Source organism: Sinocyclocheilus rhinocerous, unplaced genomic scaffold, assembly GCF_001515625.1.
Source record: "Sinocyclocheilus rhinocerous isolate Xijiao unplaced genomic scaffold, SAMN03320098_v1.1 scaffold1483, whole genome shotgun sequence".
In the NCBI taxonomy this organism is placed as follows: domain Eukaryota; kingdom Metazoa; phylum Chordata; class Actinopteri; order Cypriniformes; family Cyprinidae; genus Sinocyclocheilus; species Sinocyclocheilus rhinocerous.
The window spans coordinates 214,814-229,152 of record NW_015625211.1 but is presented as its reverse complement, the minus strand read 5'-3'; the positions used below and the strand labels follow the sequence as shown (position 1 = coordinate 229,152).

The window sequence follows — 14,339 nt, the reverse complement described above, 5'->3', positions numbered from 1 at the left end:
CCTGTAGTCCCATTTAACAACTTGTTAGCAATGTTTTTTTAAGAAACGTAACAGTTTAAAATAATCACGAATGGGGTGTAACTGGTGTTTTATGTCATAGAATAAAACGTGAAAGTATCTTGAGCTTGTGTGAACCACGGACCTTATTTTAGGGGATTTAACCAAACTCCCATTCAAAAAAACCCATTGACTCTGGTACGATGGAACCGGAAATGCTAAAATGCTAACTCGCTTCCGGGTTTTTGCCAACAAAGTGACATCATAGTTCCACCACTCTATACACATACAGACAAACCATGGGTCACAGGAGGGGTGGGATCTTGATCAGTACTGGCTTGGGATGAGCGTCATCACGGTTAAGGCTAGAAGGGATACGTATGGCGCTACTGGGCATGCGCACATCAATACAGCGCAATTTTTGTCACACTGTACAACAATTACTTTTTTTTTTTCATTATTGTAAGGGGTAGGTTTAGGGTTGGTGTAGGTGTAGACATTAATAAAACACAATCTAATAGGTAGAAAATAAATTTTATTGTTCATTTCCGGTCGGAGCTGTATCCCTTCTAGCCACAACCCGTCATCACGCGTCTCAACCAATGAGAGTTTTTGGGATGGGCCCAAGACTGCTGCAGCGCTCACACATGAACGCTCCCGATAAAATTATTTAGGCTAAGCAACAACATTGACAAACCACTGTTTACTCTTATTTTTAACAGAAAAGAATGCAACATGCCCGTAATCACGACTTCATAAGTGGGAAACAGGAAGTTTCCGATAGCACATGAAGACAGAGAAGCGCTCTAGCTCAGCACAGTGGAGTGCATCGTTTTGTTAACTTTGTAGTTTATTATTTTGAGTAGTTTGGATTGGCGGTGACACTCGGCCCTCTCACAATATATATACGCAATCATGCTGCACGTATCAGAGGTTCCGCACTCCGGCGCGGTTATCGCTCACACTACATGCGAACCGTGCTCTGGCCCACCTCTTCAAACCGAGCCAGGGACGGCTAAACAAACCAAGCCCGCGGCACGGAGCGATCACACTAGTCAAACGAACCGGGCTTTGGGGGTCAAATGCGCTCTGGCACGGTTAAGATTGCCTAGTGTGAGTACACCCTTATTATCCCGCATCCCGCACACACAAGTCTGTACCCGCCCGCACCCGCACCCGCACTCGCCCATCAAGTGTTGTCTCGCGCCGCACTCTGTTGCGTTGGGTCCCGCGATAGTGCAAGTCTCTACTCGGGTATAATACTGTTATAATGTTATGATCGAGGCTCTGGACTCTGAGCATAACTTGCTTTTCTATAACAAACTATAAAATATTTTTTATAAAAATGTTAATGCCCTGGCAGTGGCAAAAAGCTTTGGTTTTATATTTAATTTGATTACATTAATTTTATAAGTTGAAATTTACAATAAATATTTTAACTACAATGTAAATGTAGTACAATGTGGAATACTGCTGTAAAAAAGCACCTTATTTGTTTAAAGTGTTTGCAAACCAAATGTTATTGCACTTTTGTTCATATAGCAGTACTTTTAAATGAAAAAAGTGCACAATACACTACTTTTGAATTTATTATTGAATTTTGTGAATAACAATGCGATTAATCGTGATTAATCGCAGAAAATCATGCGATTAAAAAATTTAATCGTTGCCCAGCACTATATATATATATGTACACCAGATATATATCTTTTTTTTTTTATTTTATTTTTTTTACAAATATCAGAATTCATTAATTCAGGAATATAATTTAGTTTTTGGAAAGTCATGCCACGTGACATTTTACAACGTGAATATACCTTGCCCTGTTGCAGAAAGGTCAAATTATAAGATAACATCTTGTTTTGTTGTTTCTGCATGTTTGTTCACCCACATGGCTTTGTTGGTTGCACCACATGACTTAATAAATAATTTTTTCTCTAAATAATGTTATGGCAAACTACTTGCCAAACTACAATAATTTTAACTACTAACAATGAATATATTTATAGATTGGGGAAAAAAACAACATCATATCATTGATCCAGAAACCGACCAGTTGAGGTCCAGAATCAGATTGAGCAGTTAACCCTTTCCCCGCCATTAACAGACTTTTCCAGCTTTCTGCGGCTTTCTATGACAAAAACGCAAGTTTCATATTCAAATGTTGCTAAAAACAGAATGCATGAAGCTAGTGGTGGCTGGCAACTCTTTTTTTTTAAATTTATTATTTTTTTTTTTAAACGCTGGCAGGGAAAGAGTTACTATATCAACACTTTTTTCCAAAGTGTGGCCTCTACCCACCTGAATGATCCCGGCATTGAACTCGGACCCTACATCCAGGGGGTAGTTCTCCATCATGTAGAAGGCCACCGCACACATCACCAGCACATGCTGCTCGTTGTGTAGATTCACACATCTGAGAGACACACACCAACAGTGTTAGGCATAAACACACTCATCTATTTTCAGTGAGGCTATCTGATGCTAATTCTAGCCCTGGTCTTTAATGAGGGATCTCAGATCTCAGTAAGACACCATACATTACAGCTAATGAGGAGCTGATGACCATGCAGCGTGCAGGCGTGTGTTGTGATTGCCAGTGTGAACCTATTATTGAGTCTCCCAGCATGCCACAGAGACTTTGGCATTAGCTTTGCCTGCATGGGGCATAGCCTCTTAAGAGAGATGCTAACAGTATGAAGTCTTTCATCCAATGCAGGACGCAAGCCGTTAACCTCTCATCCCATATTATCTTAAATAAAACAGCAAATATTAAGAGTTAGTGTAACACTAATGATTGGTGTGGAGTAGGGGTTAAAGCTCAAGGCTGGTAATAGGAAGATTGTTAATTCAATCCCAGTAAAGACAGACCGTAAAGTGTGTGTATGTATGCAGGTTGTAGTGTTACTCACTGTGCTATAGCTCTAAGGTTAGAGAGCAGGTATTCACTGATGGTAGGTATAAGCTGGCGTGCCGTATCGTCCAGTAGGTCGCACTCCAGCACGTACAGAACGCCGTGAAGAGCGCCAATTCGACTGGGCAGATGAGTGCTGCGCAAAGTGCTCTCCAACAGACGGCACACAGGCTCTGCGATGGCTTTATCCTGACACAAATACATTAGTCCAGACTGTTAAATAGCTGTAACTGCATTTATTTATATAGCTACTGCATCAGTGCATATATATGCTCACCATGCCAAGCACTGCGGCTGCTTTGCAGATAGCTGGCACGAGGTACTGGTTGAGAATCTCATCTTCTGGTGGATGGACCTTCTGCAGCTCGGTCAGAGTGGAGAACATCATATCAAACTGATTCCTCTCGGTAAAGAGATCAGACACTGCCAGCAGCTTGAAGACACAGAGAGACAAAGGAAGGATTTGTGTTAACTGTATAGGAAGAGCAGAGGTAAGTGTACAGAAGAAAATTTGAATGTGTACGCTCTTAAACACAATGTTCAAACTCTCAGATGTTTATTTACTGTGCTGGGCAACAAATGTTAAAATATGTCTATTGAATCACTAAACAAACACACAGTATGACTAATATAGTCTGATTCATGAACAAATTACTCCTGTGACCCAGTTCTTATAAAGAATCACAAAACAACTCACAATCTCAGGCGTTATCAGTCTGAATCGGTCTTAATAAAATAAATGATGTACTTAATGAAACAGTGGATACTGAATTTACATCTGACTCTGATTTTAATTCTGTCTGATTTGAAATGAGTCAAGAACTGTTTTGTAAACTTTTGCTTTGTGAAATGCAAGAAATTATTACTGACTGATTAGTTCGACAACATGTTAGCTAAATATTTCACAAACATAATTTCTGTAAATTCCATCTTAATTTAAATAAAAATACTGAATCATGAATTCAATGTTTAAAACATTAAACACACAGTATGCAAGTTTCACCACTAGATGTCACTTCAAAATATGTTTTCAAAATAGCACTTTTTGTGTAATTTCAAATTTATTATTTCATTGATTTTAAATGTTCATTTAGTAAAAAGCAGTAAGTGGCACTACATCTAGATTTCTTTTAACAAGTGTTAATTTTTGGTTGGCGCCAATAGCCTCGTGGGCAGCGCGCAACATATAGCGCTGTTGCGCTTTGGTCGTCCCAAATTCGAGTCCCGGCTCGCGGACCTTTCCCAATCCTGCCCCCCCTCTCTCTCTCCCACTTCGCTTCCTGTCCATTTAATTTTCTATCCCAATAAAAGACAAAAACACTAAAAAATGTATCTAAAAAAAAAGTGTAAATTTTGCAGTTATTTTGCAACAATAGCTGTTCTATCCAGATCATGGCTGTTTCAAAATGTGAAAAATATTGAGATGTACATTTTTAGCTCTATCACCCAGCCCTACTATACAAAATAAAAAGGCTGATGAATGGACTCACCGATCTGACCACCTCACTGAGGAGCACAACAGGAGTCTTCCTGCTACTGGGGCTGCCAGGGAGGATCCACTGACTGTAGAGCTCCAGAAGGAACTGAGAGCAGGAATGGATGTCAACCCCAGCACGGTGCTTCCTGAACAGGATGACAAGAAAGACAATGAGGGTGTGAAGTCTGGAGGATGCTGTTCTGCTAGTAACTTTGCAAGTCTGACCTGGAGTTGATTGGCGATAATGGTGGTGAGGCAGGCGCTGGAGCATCTACTTCATCTTCCTCATCCTCACCCCATTCTTCCTCCCTCAGAGGAGTGATGTTATTTCCCAACCAAACTGAGTGAATTGACACCTACAAAGTGTACAGGATTGATATTGTAAGTAATGATGTGCCTGAAGCCGAATACCATATTCGGAAAGGCAAGGATTATGGCTTTAAAATGAAAACAAAATCTACCGAATAATGGAAAAAATATTTGGCATACACTCCTTATGTTTGTTGGATAACAGGTAAGCTAAAAAAATAGCGCAATATTATACATCAACCTCTAAAATTACTACACAACAGTGAGTGTGTGAAGTGAATGAGTGTAAACTCTAAATAAAATGAGCATGAATGTTAATAAAATCAAGGTTTGTAGAGTAGTCCATTTACTAACTTGACCCAGTTTGTAGTCCATGTTGCCAATCTCCCTCTCCGTGTTAATCTGCAACAGGAGTTTCTCATGGCTGATGAGGGTGCCTGAATATTGCAGATACACACACACACGCAAAGGTCACGAATATGACAAGAGATTGTGCACATATAAAGCAAGAGGATCTTTCGGCTGACCACTGACCTGCCGTTGAGGATGATAAGGATGGCACGGGGTCCCAGGCCTGATAGGGGAAGTGTGTGGCGATGTTGTCTCTCTTTGACACCATGGCTTGAATCTCACGCTCAACCATACCTCTAATCACACTCAGCTTACGACCAAACCTACAAAACACACACACGTAAAACGTATGATCCACATCTACACATAGAGGCCCAACACATGAATGAAATAAATGCATACAAACCTGGTGTCCAGAGCTTTAAGGATTTTGTTGCGGGGTTGCTGTTCAGGGCAGCTGACGGCTGGATTTCCTGCTGTCGGCAGAGTCATGGCACTCAGCACCAGAGAGGTGATGGCCTGAACCGCCAGTACATTTATCTGAGTCCTCTCCATATCCTCCTGTGACACAAACAAGTCTTATCTATCACTCACAGTGTCCAAAACCTGGACGGGTGTTTTGGCAGACGTTAGATGATTTACCTCTTGCTGGGTTTCCTCTTCTTGGTCCATCGTGATTGGCCGAGTGACCAGCACTCCCAACAGAGTGGCCCACGTCTCCTCAAACTGTGTCCGACTGCTCCAGCCTGCAAGACCACATGAATGAAGCACATCTGTTAATATAGAAGTGTGACTAAATTCATTGTCTACTAATTAATTTAAACATTTCACAATCCAAATAGTGCTAAACATTCTAAGTTTCTCACTTGTGAACGAATGCATGTGTATAAAATGTATGCAAAAATACACTAAATAGGTATTTTATATAAGACAGATTGGTTTTTAACAATCAGATGTGTTTCTTGTATAATGTGTTTATGTATTTTTTTAATCTTTGAAAGATGAAAGGGATGCTCACCAAGAGTACATTTCATTGATCAAAAATCCAGTAACAGTAATATTGTGAAATTTTATTACAATTTAAAGAACTGTTTTTTATTTGAATATATTTTGTAACTTATAATGTAATTTATACCTGGGATGGCATTACTAATCCAGTCTTCAGTGTCACATGATCCTTCAGAAATCAATCTAATAGGCTGATTTGGTGCTCAAGACACATTTCTTATTGTAAATGCTGAAAACAGTTTTGGAAATTTTTTGGGAAACCATGATACTTATTTTCAGAATTCTTCGACCAACAGAAAACATTTATTTGAGGCAAAAAATGTAACAATGTAAATGTCTTCAATTTAATGAATCCTTGCTGAATAAAAATATTTCTTAATACTGAAAAAAAATCATACTGACCCCAAGCTTTTGAACGGTTGTGTATTCATACTTTTCAATTGTTAATTGGACAGAGCAGCTTACATATTTATATATACTGTATATGATGTAATGAAGAAATCGAAGATTCTGTGAGATAACTCAAAATCGCATTTCAGAACCACTTTTAAAGAGACAGAGGACTCTGAAACTAGTCTCTCATACCCAGAGTATTAATGCGGTAGAGGAACTCTCTGAAGACGTCTTTCTCCTGCAGAAACTCTACAGGGATCTCAGGCAATGTTGTGCCAAATTCTCCACTCGGCCTGGGGGACCAGCCCAGCTTCCAGACCTGTTAAATCAAACGCATCAATACTTTCATACACTTCTAAACACACATAAACATAATGAATGCATAAACACTCGATCACACTCTCTCACCAGTGGTGGGATTCGGGTGTAGCTGTTCACAATGGGCAGCCTGGCCAGACTGACGATGACATTCCGTAGGGTAGGTGTAAGGAATGCTGGGATGTTCTTGTTTCTATGGTGACCCAGAGCCAGCACACTCTGCAGACCTTCAACAAGCTCGGCCATGATCTCACAACACCGCCATTCAAGTTGTTCTAAAAAACAGTGAAATTAACACATGTTGTGATCATCATGGATCAGTGTGTAACATGTATGTGTCAACTTACTATCTGCAGAGTCCAACTCGTCTTCTGCCTGCTCTAATGTTTTCCGCTCCGGCCTAAGAAGCTGGTCACCAGGACCAACAGCAACTACATAACACATCATAATCACAAAATGAATATACATTTTAAAATTGATAGCACTTACAAGGTTTCAGTAGGCTGTGTTTTCATGAGTTTTGTAACACACACCTGCGTGGATGAGGAGCTGTATATAGTGGATGATGGAGCAGGTGTGTGTAAGGTAGGTGTGGGAGGCAAATTGTGTCCACACCACCGGCTGCTGGAGAGCCAGACACAAACACGACAGACTCATCTGCATGTCCACACTCAGAGGCAGCTGATCCTGCAGCAAACGCCAAACCACCACCTACAGAGATAGAAAGAGAAACATGAGCTGAGTGCCTTTTATTTATATAGAGCTCCATGATTTCTGCAATGCGGAAAACAGAATCACAGAATCCAGTGACAGAAATGTAATGTATTACATCATGTAATTTGGGTACCTTGCACCCTTAAAGGGATAGTTCACCCAAACTACCCCATGATTACTCACCCTCCAGCCATCCTAGGTGTATATGACTTTCTTCTTTCAGACGAATACAATCGGAGTTCCATTTAAAAATGTCCTGGTTCTTCCAAGCAATGGCAGAGAATGTGGGTCGAGATTTTGAAGCCCAAAAAAGTGTGTCCATTCATCATAAAAAGTACTCCACATGACTCTGGGTGGTTAATAAAAGCCTTCTGAGCTTATACTATGCCTACACTAAGCCACTCTCTCGTGAACGAGTGTACAACAGTTAGAGGAAGCTAGAGATTACTGTTTATAAAGTTTTAAATATGAATTTTTTCTTACAAACACACTGCTTCACTTCAGGAGGCTATTATTAATCCCCTGGAGCCGTGTGGACTACTTTTATGATGGATGGATGCACTTTTTTGGGGCTTAAAAATATTCAAATCCCATTCACTGCCATTATAAAGCTTGGAAGAGCCAGGATATTTTTTAATATATAGCAGTCAGAGCTTCAAACAGCAGCTGCAGTGATGTGATGACTTTACCAATTGCCGAATGGCTCTTTTACTGAGAAGGCAGGACTGTTCCGCCAAACTGCATAATGCACTTTCTCCCATTCATAAGTAACAGGTGTGCACTGTCTTTGTATATCTAACTACTTTTCAGTGTTGGGGAGTAGCTAGCTACAAGTAGCGACGCTACTAACATAACTACATTTTTCAGTAGCATGACGGTAGCTCAGCTACTTTTAAAACAGTGTAGCTTTTCCAGTAGCTAACTACTTCCCTTCTCGAAAAAGTGCGCATGCGTGTCATGTGCCTGTCTGTCAATGGGAGGAAGCCACGCCCTATTTTGGAGCTCCCACCCCGTTTTGGAGTTCCCGCCCCCATTTGGAGATCTCCAGGCTGCAGTTATACCCTTCTCACTTTTTCCAGCAAGTAGCAGTGTAGCGCAACCAAAAGCTACATTCTGTTTTGCGTTCTGACGAGTCACGAGCCTGTAATGCATTGAAGCAGCACAGCATCTTCTTCTGACTAGATCACAAACTAATTTTGTTCATTACCGCCATCTGTTGTGATACCACGCATCTCACGTCTTTACAGTCTGTCCACTGACAAGAGATCATCTGATGATTTTACAAAGGATGTACAGGAGTGGATATTTCACATGAATCAACTGTCATTTATGCAAAACAAAGATTAAAATGCAGTCTACGTCGAAGACTTTAAGCACATACAGGAGGTGAATAATTTTAAACTGATTAATTTTTCTGCTTTATTGCACTCTACAGTATATCAAATGTCTATTTTACAATGATGAACCGTCATAATATAATCTGTCCCCCCACAGTTTTGTAGTGAACACTAATCGAACAGAAAATAAAATCGCGATATAATAGTGTGCTTATTATTTGGCAAAGGATTCCACGCAAAGCGCAGTGTTCACGTGCGCAGCTGATGTTGATTGACGTCTCAGAGCGGCTCCATTCTAAGTCAGTAAATACCGCATGTGCTGTGAGTTTAACCTGCTTTTTTTTACAACTCCTCCGTATCCAGTTTAAGTTGCATACATTTAGTTCTTGCGTTGATGTTACGTTTGTAGCAATTTTGCACTTTGACAGTCAGTTTGAGATAATATAACTATATAACTATATTTTATTATTGTCTGTATCGGACAGTTTACAAAATCAAACGATTGGGTCACGTTTTGTAACTGAAATGACTTGGAAAAAGTGTCCCAATCAACCTTAATTCACCCTACTGTTTGAAATCATGATTGCATTACAATATGTTGTTTTAAAAGTATTTTTACTCATAAATTCATTATAATTCTTCATTGACAATTATTCAGTTATTTGTAATGTTAAATGTAAAAAAAAACATTAAAATAATAATAAAAAAAAAAAAAATTGTAGTTTCAATGTAGCTAGCTACTTTTTGATTTAACTTGTAGCTTGTAGTGTAGCTAGCTACTTTTTCAGAAGGGTAGCTTGAACGTAGCTTAACTACTTTAATTTAAAAAGGAAAGGACGTGATTTGTGGCCAAGTATGGTGACCCATACTTGAAATTTGTGCTCTGCATTTCACCCATTCAAGTGCACACACACAGCAGTGAGAAGTAAACAAACACACACACCCGGAACAGTGGGCAGCCAGTGCTGCGGCGCCTGGGGAGCAGTTGGGGGTTCGGTGCCTTGCTCAAGGGTCTCAGTCGTGGTACTGAAGGTGGAGAGAGCGCTGGACATTCACTCCCCCCACCTACAATCCCTGCCGGACCTTAGACTCGAACCCGCGACCTTTAGGTTACAAGTCCGACTCTCTAACCATTAGGCCACGACTGCCCCCAGTGTTTATTTACAATTTACGAGTAGCTTGTAGCTGGTCAAGCTACAGTTTCAGAGTAGCTTCCCCAACACTGCTACATTTGTATTTTACTTACTGGCATTGAGATATCATGTAGGCTTGTATCTGTTTATATCAGCAATCGACCATTCTGCCTTCTAAGATGTCGGCATTAGCCATTAAACAATTCATATTGGTCAACCACTAGAATATTGCATATAAAATCATATTATTTGAAAAGGATGCATCAGTCTTACCTCTATGGCGAGGGTGCTGAAGGTGGTAATGAGAGTCTCTCTGTCTTTGGGAATGTGCAGTGAGGATGGCAGTTTGGACAGAGACAGCAGGTACTGACTCAACACGCCACACAGACTCAACACTGTCTGATAAAACCCAGGCTCACCTGCAACCACACACATACTTAATTTGCCACAAAGGATAATTCCTATGTACTTACACCTACAAAAGTTTAGACACACCTACTCATTTTTTTATTATTACTATTTTCACCATGTTGGAATAATAATAATAAAGTCATCAAAACAATGAGCTAACACAAACGTAAGGATGGGGATTTTGCAGTGACCACAGCAATGTTAAACAAAGTTTGCCTTTGCCTTGATTACAGTATTGTACACATTTGTATGTTGATCAGCGCCACCTAATGTAGAGGAGCAGATTTGGTTGTCATTTAGCTAAGTTAATAATGAATTAAAATGAATGTAAAATTATAATATTTTATTCAATTAATATTATTATATTCAATTTGATTAGGTTTCTAAAACATTAGTGTGAGCATTAAAGGGATAGTTCACCCAAAAATGAAAATTTTGTCAATTACTCACCCTCATGTCGTTCCAAACCCTTAAGACCTTCGTTCATCTTCGGAACACAAATTAAGATATTTTTGATCAAATCTGAGAGCTCTTTTACCCTCCGTAGAAAGCAATGCAACTGCAATGTTCCCAGGTCCAGAAACGTAGCAAGGACATCGGTAAAATAGTCCATGTGACATAAGCGGCTCAACCGTAATTTTACGAAGCTACGAGAATACTTTTTGTGCGAAAAAGAAATATACAATAACATAATTTAATCAACAATTCTTCTCCCCGAGTTACCGACTTCTGCCATTTTGGAGAGTATCCACTGAACGTAATAGTAGACAGCGTGCGCATGCTGAACGTAAACAACGCTGATTACGTTGTTTACGTTCAGTGGATACTTTCCAAAATGGTGGAAGATGGTAACTCGGGGAGAAGAATTGTTGAATAAATTATGTTATTGTTTTCTTTGTGCACAAAAAGTATTCTCGTAGCTTCGCAAAATTGAAGTTGAGCCACTGATGTCACATGAACTGTTTTACCGATGTCCTTGCTACGTTTCTGGACCTGGGAACATTTCAGTTGCATTGCTGTCTACGGAGGGTAAGAGAGCCCTCAGATTTGATCAGGTCTTACGGGTTTGGAACAACATGAGGGTGAGTAATTAATGACAGAATTTTCATTTTTGGGTGAACTATACCTTTAACCAACATAAGAAAACATGAATATAAGAATGTGTCATTAGATTATTAAAGTATTAACTTTAAGCAAAAAAATTAAATTAAAATTAACTGACAAAAAAAACCCTGAATTAGCGAGGCAAAAACCTTGAATTTTGTGCACGAGTAGGCATATTGTTTGGAGTAAATAAGCTTAATTCTGATTGTGACTCACTGTAGACTTGATTAAGCTTCTGCCAATAGTCCGCACACGTTTTGGAGGAGGGTAGGAGGGGTTGATGAGGGGAGGGGAGGAGCTCTACGACACCAGCCAATCGCTCGAAGGCCACCTGTTGAGCTGTGTCAAATAAAACCGTCCCATGATCCTTACACACCCTCTGTACTCCAACACTCAGACATGATGCCAGCAGGCACAAGTTAAAGTCCTGCAAATACAATAGCACAACTTCAGTGTCTGTTTGTGTTATAAATTGAGAGATAGAGGCATGTATTTGTTCTTTACCTTGCAGGTCATGATTGCGTTTAGGTCAGATTGAGGAAGTTTTGTCAGCAGCTCTGTAGTTTCATATAGAGCTCCTTCACCTCTCAAACAACACTGAGATTTCACCAGAGCAACATACCACTCCTGTAATACACACATACACACACAATAGCAATGATGTTATGTTTTTGCCAAGAAGTTTTCAGCTAGAAACCATCATTGTAAGTCATACTTTATTGGGTTCCACATTTTCAGGGGGAGGGGACGAGTCCCCATCCAGTGGGTGTGAGGTAATGGGGGTGGCAGGGCTTGTGGTATCTTCAGCAATAGTGGCTCTGAACCTGTCCAGCAGGGAGTAGAACCGCTGATGCCTGACATAAGAAAAAAAAAAGGATATTTTAAAAATCAGGGTTGGGAGATCTTATCAACAGTGACAAAACAAGTAGACTGATGATGTGGCCTTACCTTTGCGCAAGGCCACTGGTCTGCAGGTACTGCTGAATCCTGTCCAGCTCCTCCAGTGGCAGCTGAGCGATACTATTCTACAGTAGGAGGAGAAAACATGACCCTCAATAATCATTTACTGCAGTTGATCTCAATCAAGGGTCCAGGGCCGACTAGGGGGCCTCAGCACACTTCCAAAGGGGCTGAACGATGGCTTAATCTGATATAAAATAAGCTAAAACACGACATTTTATTTCTTATTTTAATTTGTTTTTCTCAACAACATTTATTTCTATTTAAGAACCATGATTCTCAGGACCTTGGAAATCCTGGATATATGAGGGAGGTTTAAAAGTGAGATTTCTACACCTGAATAAGTCATGGAAATCAATAATATATTAAGAAGTCAATGTTAAGAAGAAATTCTTAACTCTTTCCCCGCCAGCGTTTTTGAAAAAAGTTGCCAGCCACCGCCAGTGTTTTTGCTGATTTTCACTAAAATTTCATGGCCCCCAGAATATTTTGTTGTATGAATATCTGAACATGCATACATCAAAATAAAGATCAGACCCTCTACTTTCAAACAAACAAAAAAAAAGCTTCAAGCATTGTTTTTTTTTAATCAACACTTGAATGTAGGTAGGTTTCATTAAAAAAGCAACATTTTGAGCAAAAAGCTGAGAAAATCGCATTTTTATCAAATACTACATCTGGATCATATTGAGTAATATTATCAAAGCAAAGATGCAGTAGATAGCTTCCATCAGTACTCCCAAAGCTTGCACAGGCCTTCAGTTTTCATTTATATGCAGTTAGTGTTGATGATCGCATTATTTTTCATATGCATATGCTTACATATGAGATCGCTCGTTTCTGCATCTTCCTGGTCTGTGTTTTTGATCGGCACTTTCTAGACTCATTCAGGAGATGCGTAATAGCGCCCCCTAGCGCAGCGGTTCCCAATTCCAGTCCTCACGCCCCCCCACTCTGCATATTTTGCATGTCTCTCTTAGTTAACACACCTGATTTAGATAACCAGCTCGTGCATGAACTGTGTTCCGATTTATATGATCCCTACAGCAGGGGAAATCCGTTGAAGTTTTCTTCACTTCGAAACATTCATTCGTGATAAGAGATACATACGAAATATGCAGGGGGGGGGGGCACGAGGACTGGGATTGGAAAACGTTGCCCTAGTGTATAACAGTGAAAACACGGAAGCCCGGAAAATTCCGTGTTTGGCAGGGAAGCGTCTCATGGATAACAGAAAATTCTGTTTGGCTGGGAAAGAGTTAACAGATTTTTTCTACTTATATTAGTCTCTAAAATATTTTAGCAGGTAGAAATTGTTATTTGTGAATAAAAAAAATTTAAAGTCATGTAAAAGGCATGTCAATGTATTGGTAATAAAAATAAAACACTGAAGAACATTCAGTTATTGAATCTGATTTTTTTTATATTTACTTTATCTAAAAATATTTTTAAACAAATTAATATAATTTTATTATTACAAATATAATGTATAGTATTTATATTAGGGGTCGACCGATTATCGGCGCCGATATTAAGCATTTTTATGATTATCGGTATCGGTCATTTTCAAAACCGATTCGCCGATAAAATAACTTAATTTTGAAACGCGCTATTTGGCTCTGATGCAGCCTGTCAGAACTCACCACTCTGTGGCCTAAAGCAGTCTCCGCCCACCGCTCATCTGATTTGTTGGGAGTCATGAGTCCGACCAATCAATGCAAAATTCACTCTCACTCCAAAAGCGCTTGCTAACTGGAGCTGCTTCAGTGATCACGCATCAGTTGTCTCTCAAAGGTAAGGCAGCAGCAGACGTTGCTTAAGTTGCAATAGATCCCAATTCACTAACGGTACACTGAAGTTGCAAAACACCTAAATATTATCTATGATTTCCGCGATGCGGAAAACGCGGACGG

General features: G+C 39.8%; 1 protein-coding gene across 5 annotated transcripts in view; it reads right to left on the bottom strand.

The window, feature by feature from the left end:
• Positions 1–14,339, bottom strand: part of htt (huntingtin) — a 50,815-nt gene that overhangs the window by 10,095 nt on the left and 26,381 nt on the right. For all 5 annotated transcript variants that reach the window (XM_016565118.1, XM_016565132.1, XM_016565125.1 and 2 more), the window contains 18 exons: positions 12,415–12,491; positions 12,182–12,320; positions 11,971–12,093; positions 11,683–11,893; positions 10,225–10,370; positions 7,301–7,478; positions 7,115–7,198; positions 6,858–7,042; positions 6,642–6,768; positions 5,691–5,794; positions 5,455–5,609; positions 5,232–5,371; positions 5,052–5,134; positions 4,614–4,744; positions 4,402–4,534; positions 3,189–3,344; positions 2,910–3,100; positions 2,299–2,413 (listed from right to left, as the gene is read on the bottom strand). In XM_016565118.1, coding sequence (XP_016420604.1) covers positions 2,299–2,413; positions 2,910–3,100; positions 3,189–3,344; positions 4,402–4,534; positions 4,614–4,744; positions 5,052–5,134; positions 5,232–5,371; positions 5,455–5,609; positions 5,691–5,794; positions 6,642–6,768; positions 6,858–7,042; positions 7,115–7,198; positions 7,301–7,478; positions 10,225–10,370; positions 11,683–11,893; positions 11,971–12,093; positions 12,182–12,320; positions 12,415–12,491 — 2,478 coding nt within the window. The remainder of the gene's footprint in view (positions 1–2,298; positions 2,414–2,909; positions 3,101–3,188; positions 3,345–4,401; positions 4,535–4,613; positions 4,745–5,051; positions 5,135–5,231; positions 5,372–5,454; positions 5,610–5,690; positions 5,795–6,641; positions 6,769–6,857; positions 7,043–7,114; positions 7,199–7,300; positions 7,479–10,224; positions 10,371–11,682; positions 11,894–11,970; positions 12,094–12,181; positions 12,321–12,414; positions 12,492–14,339) is intronic.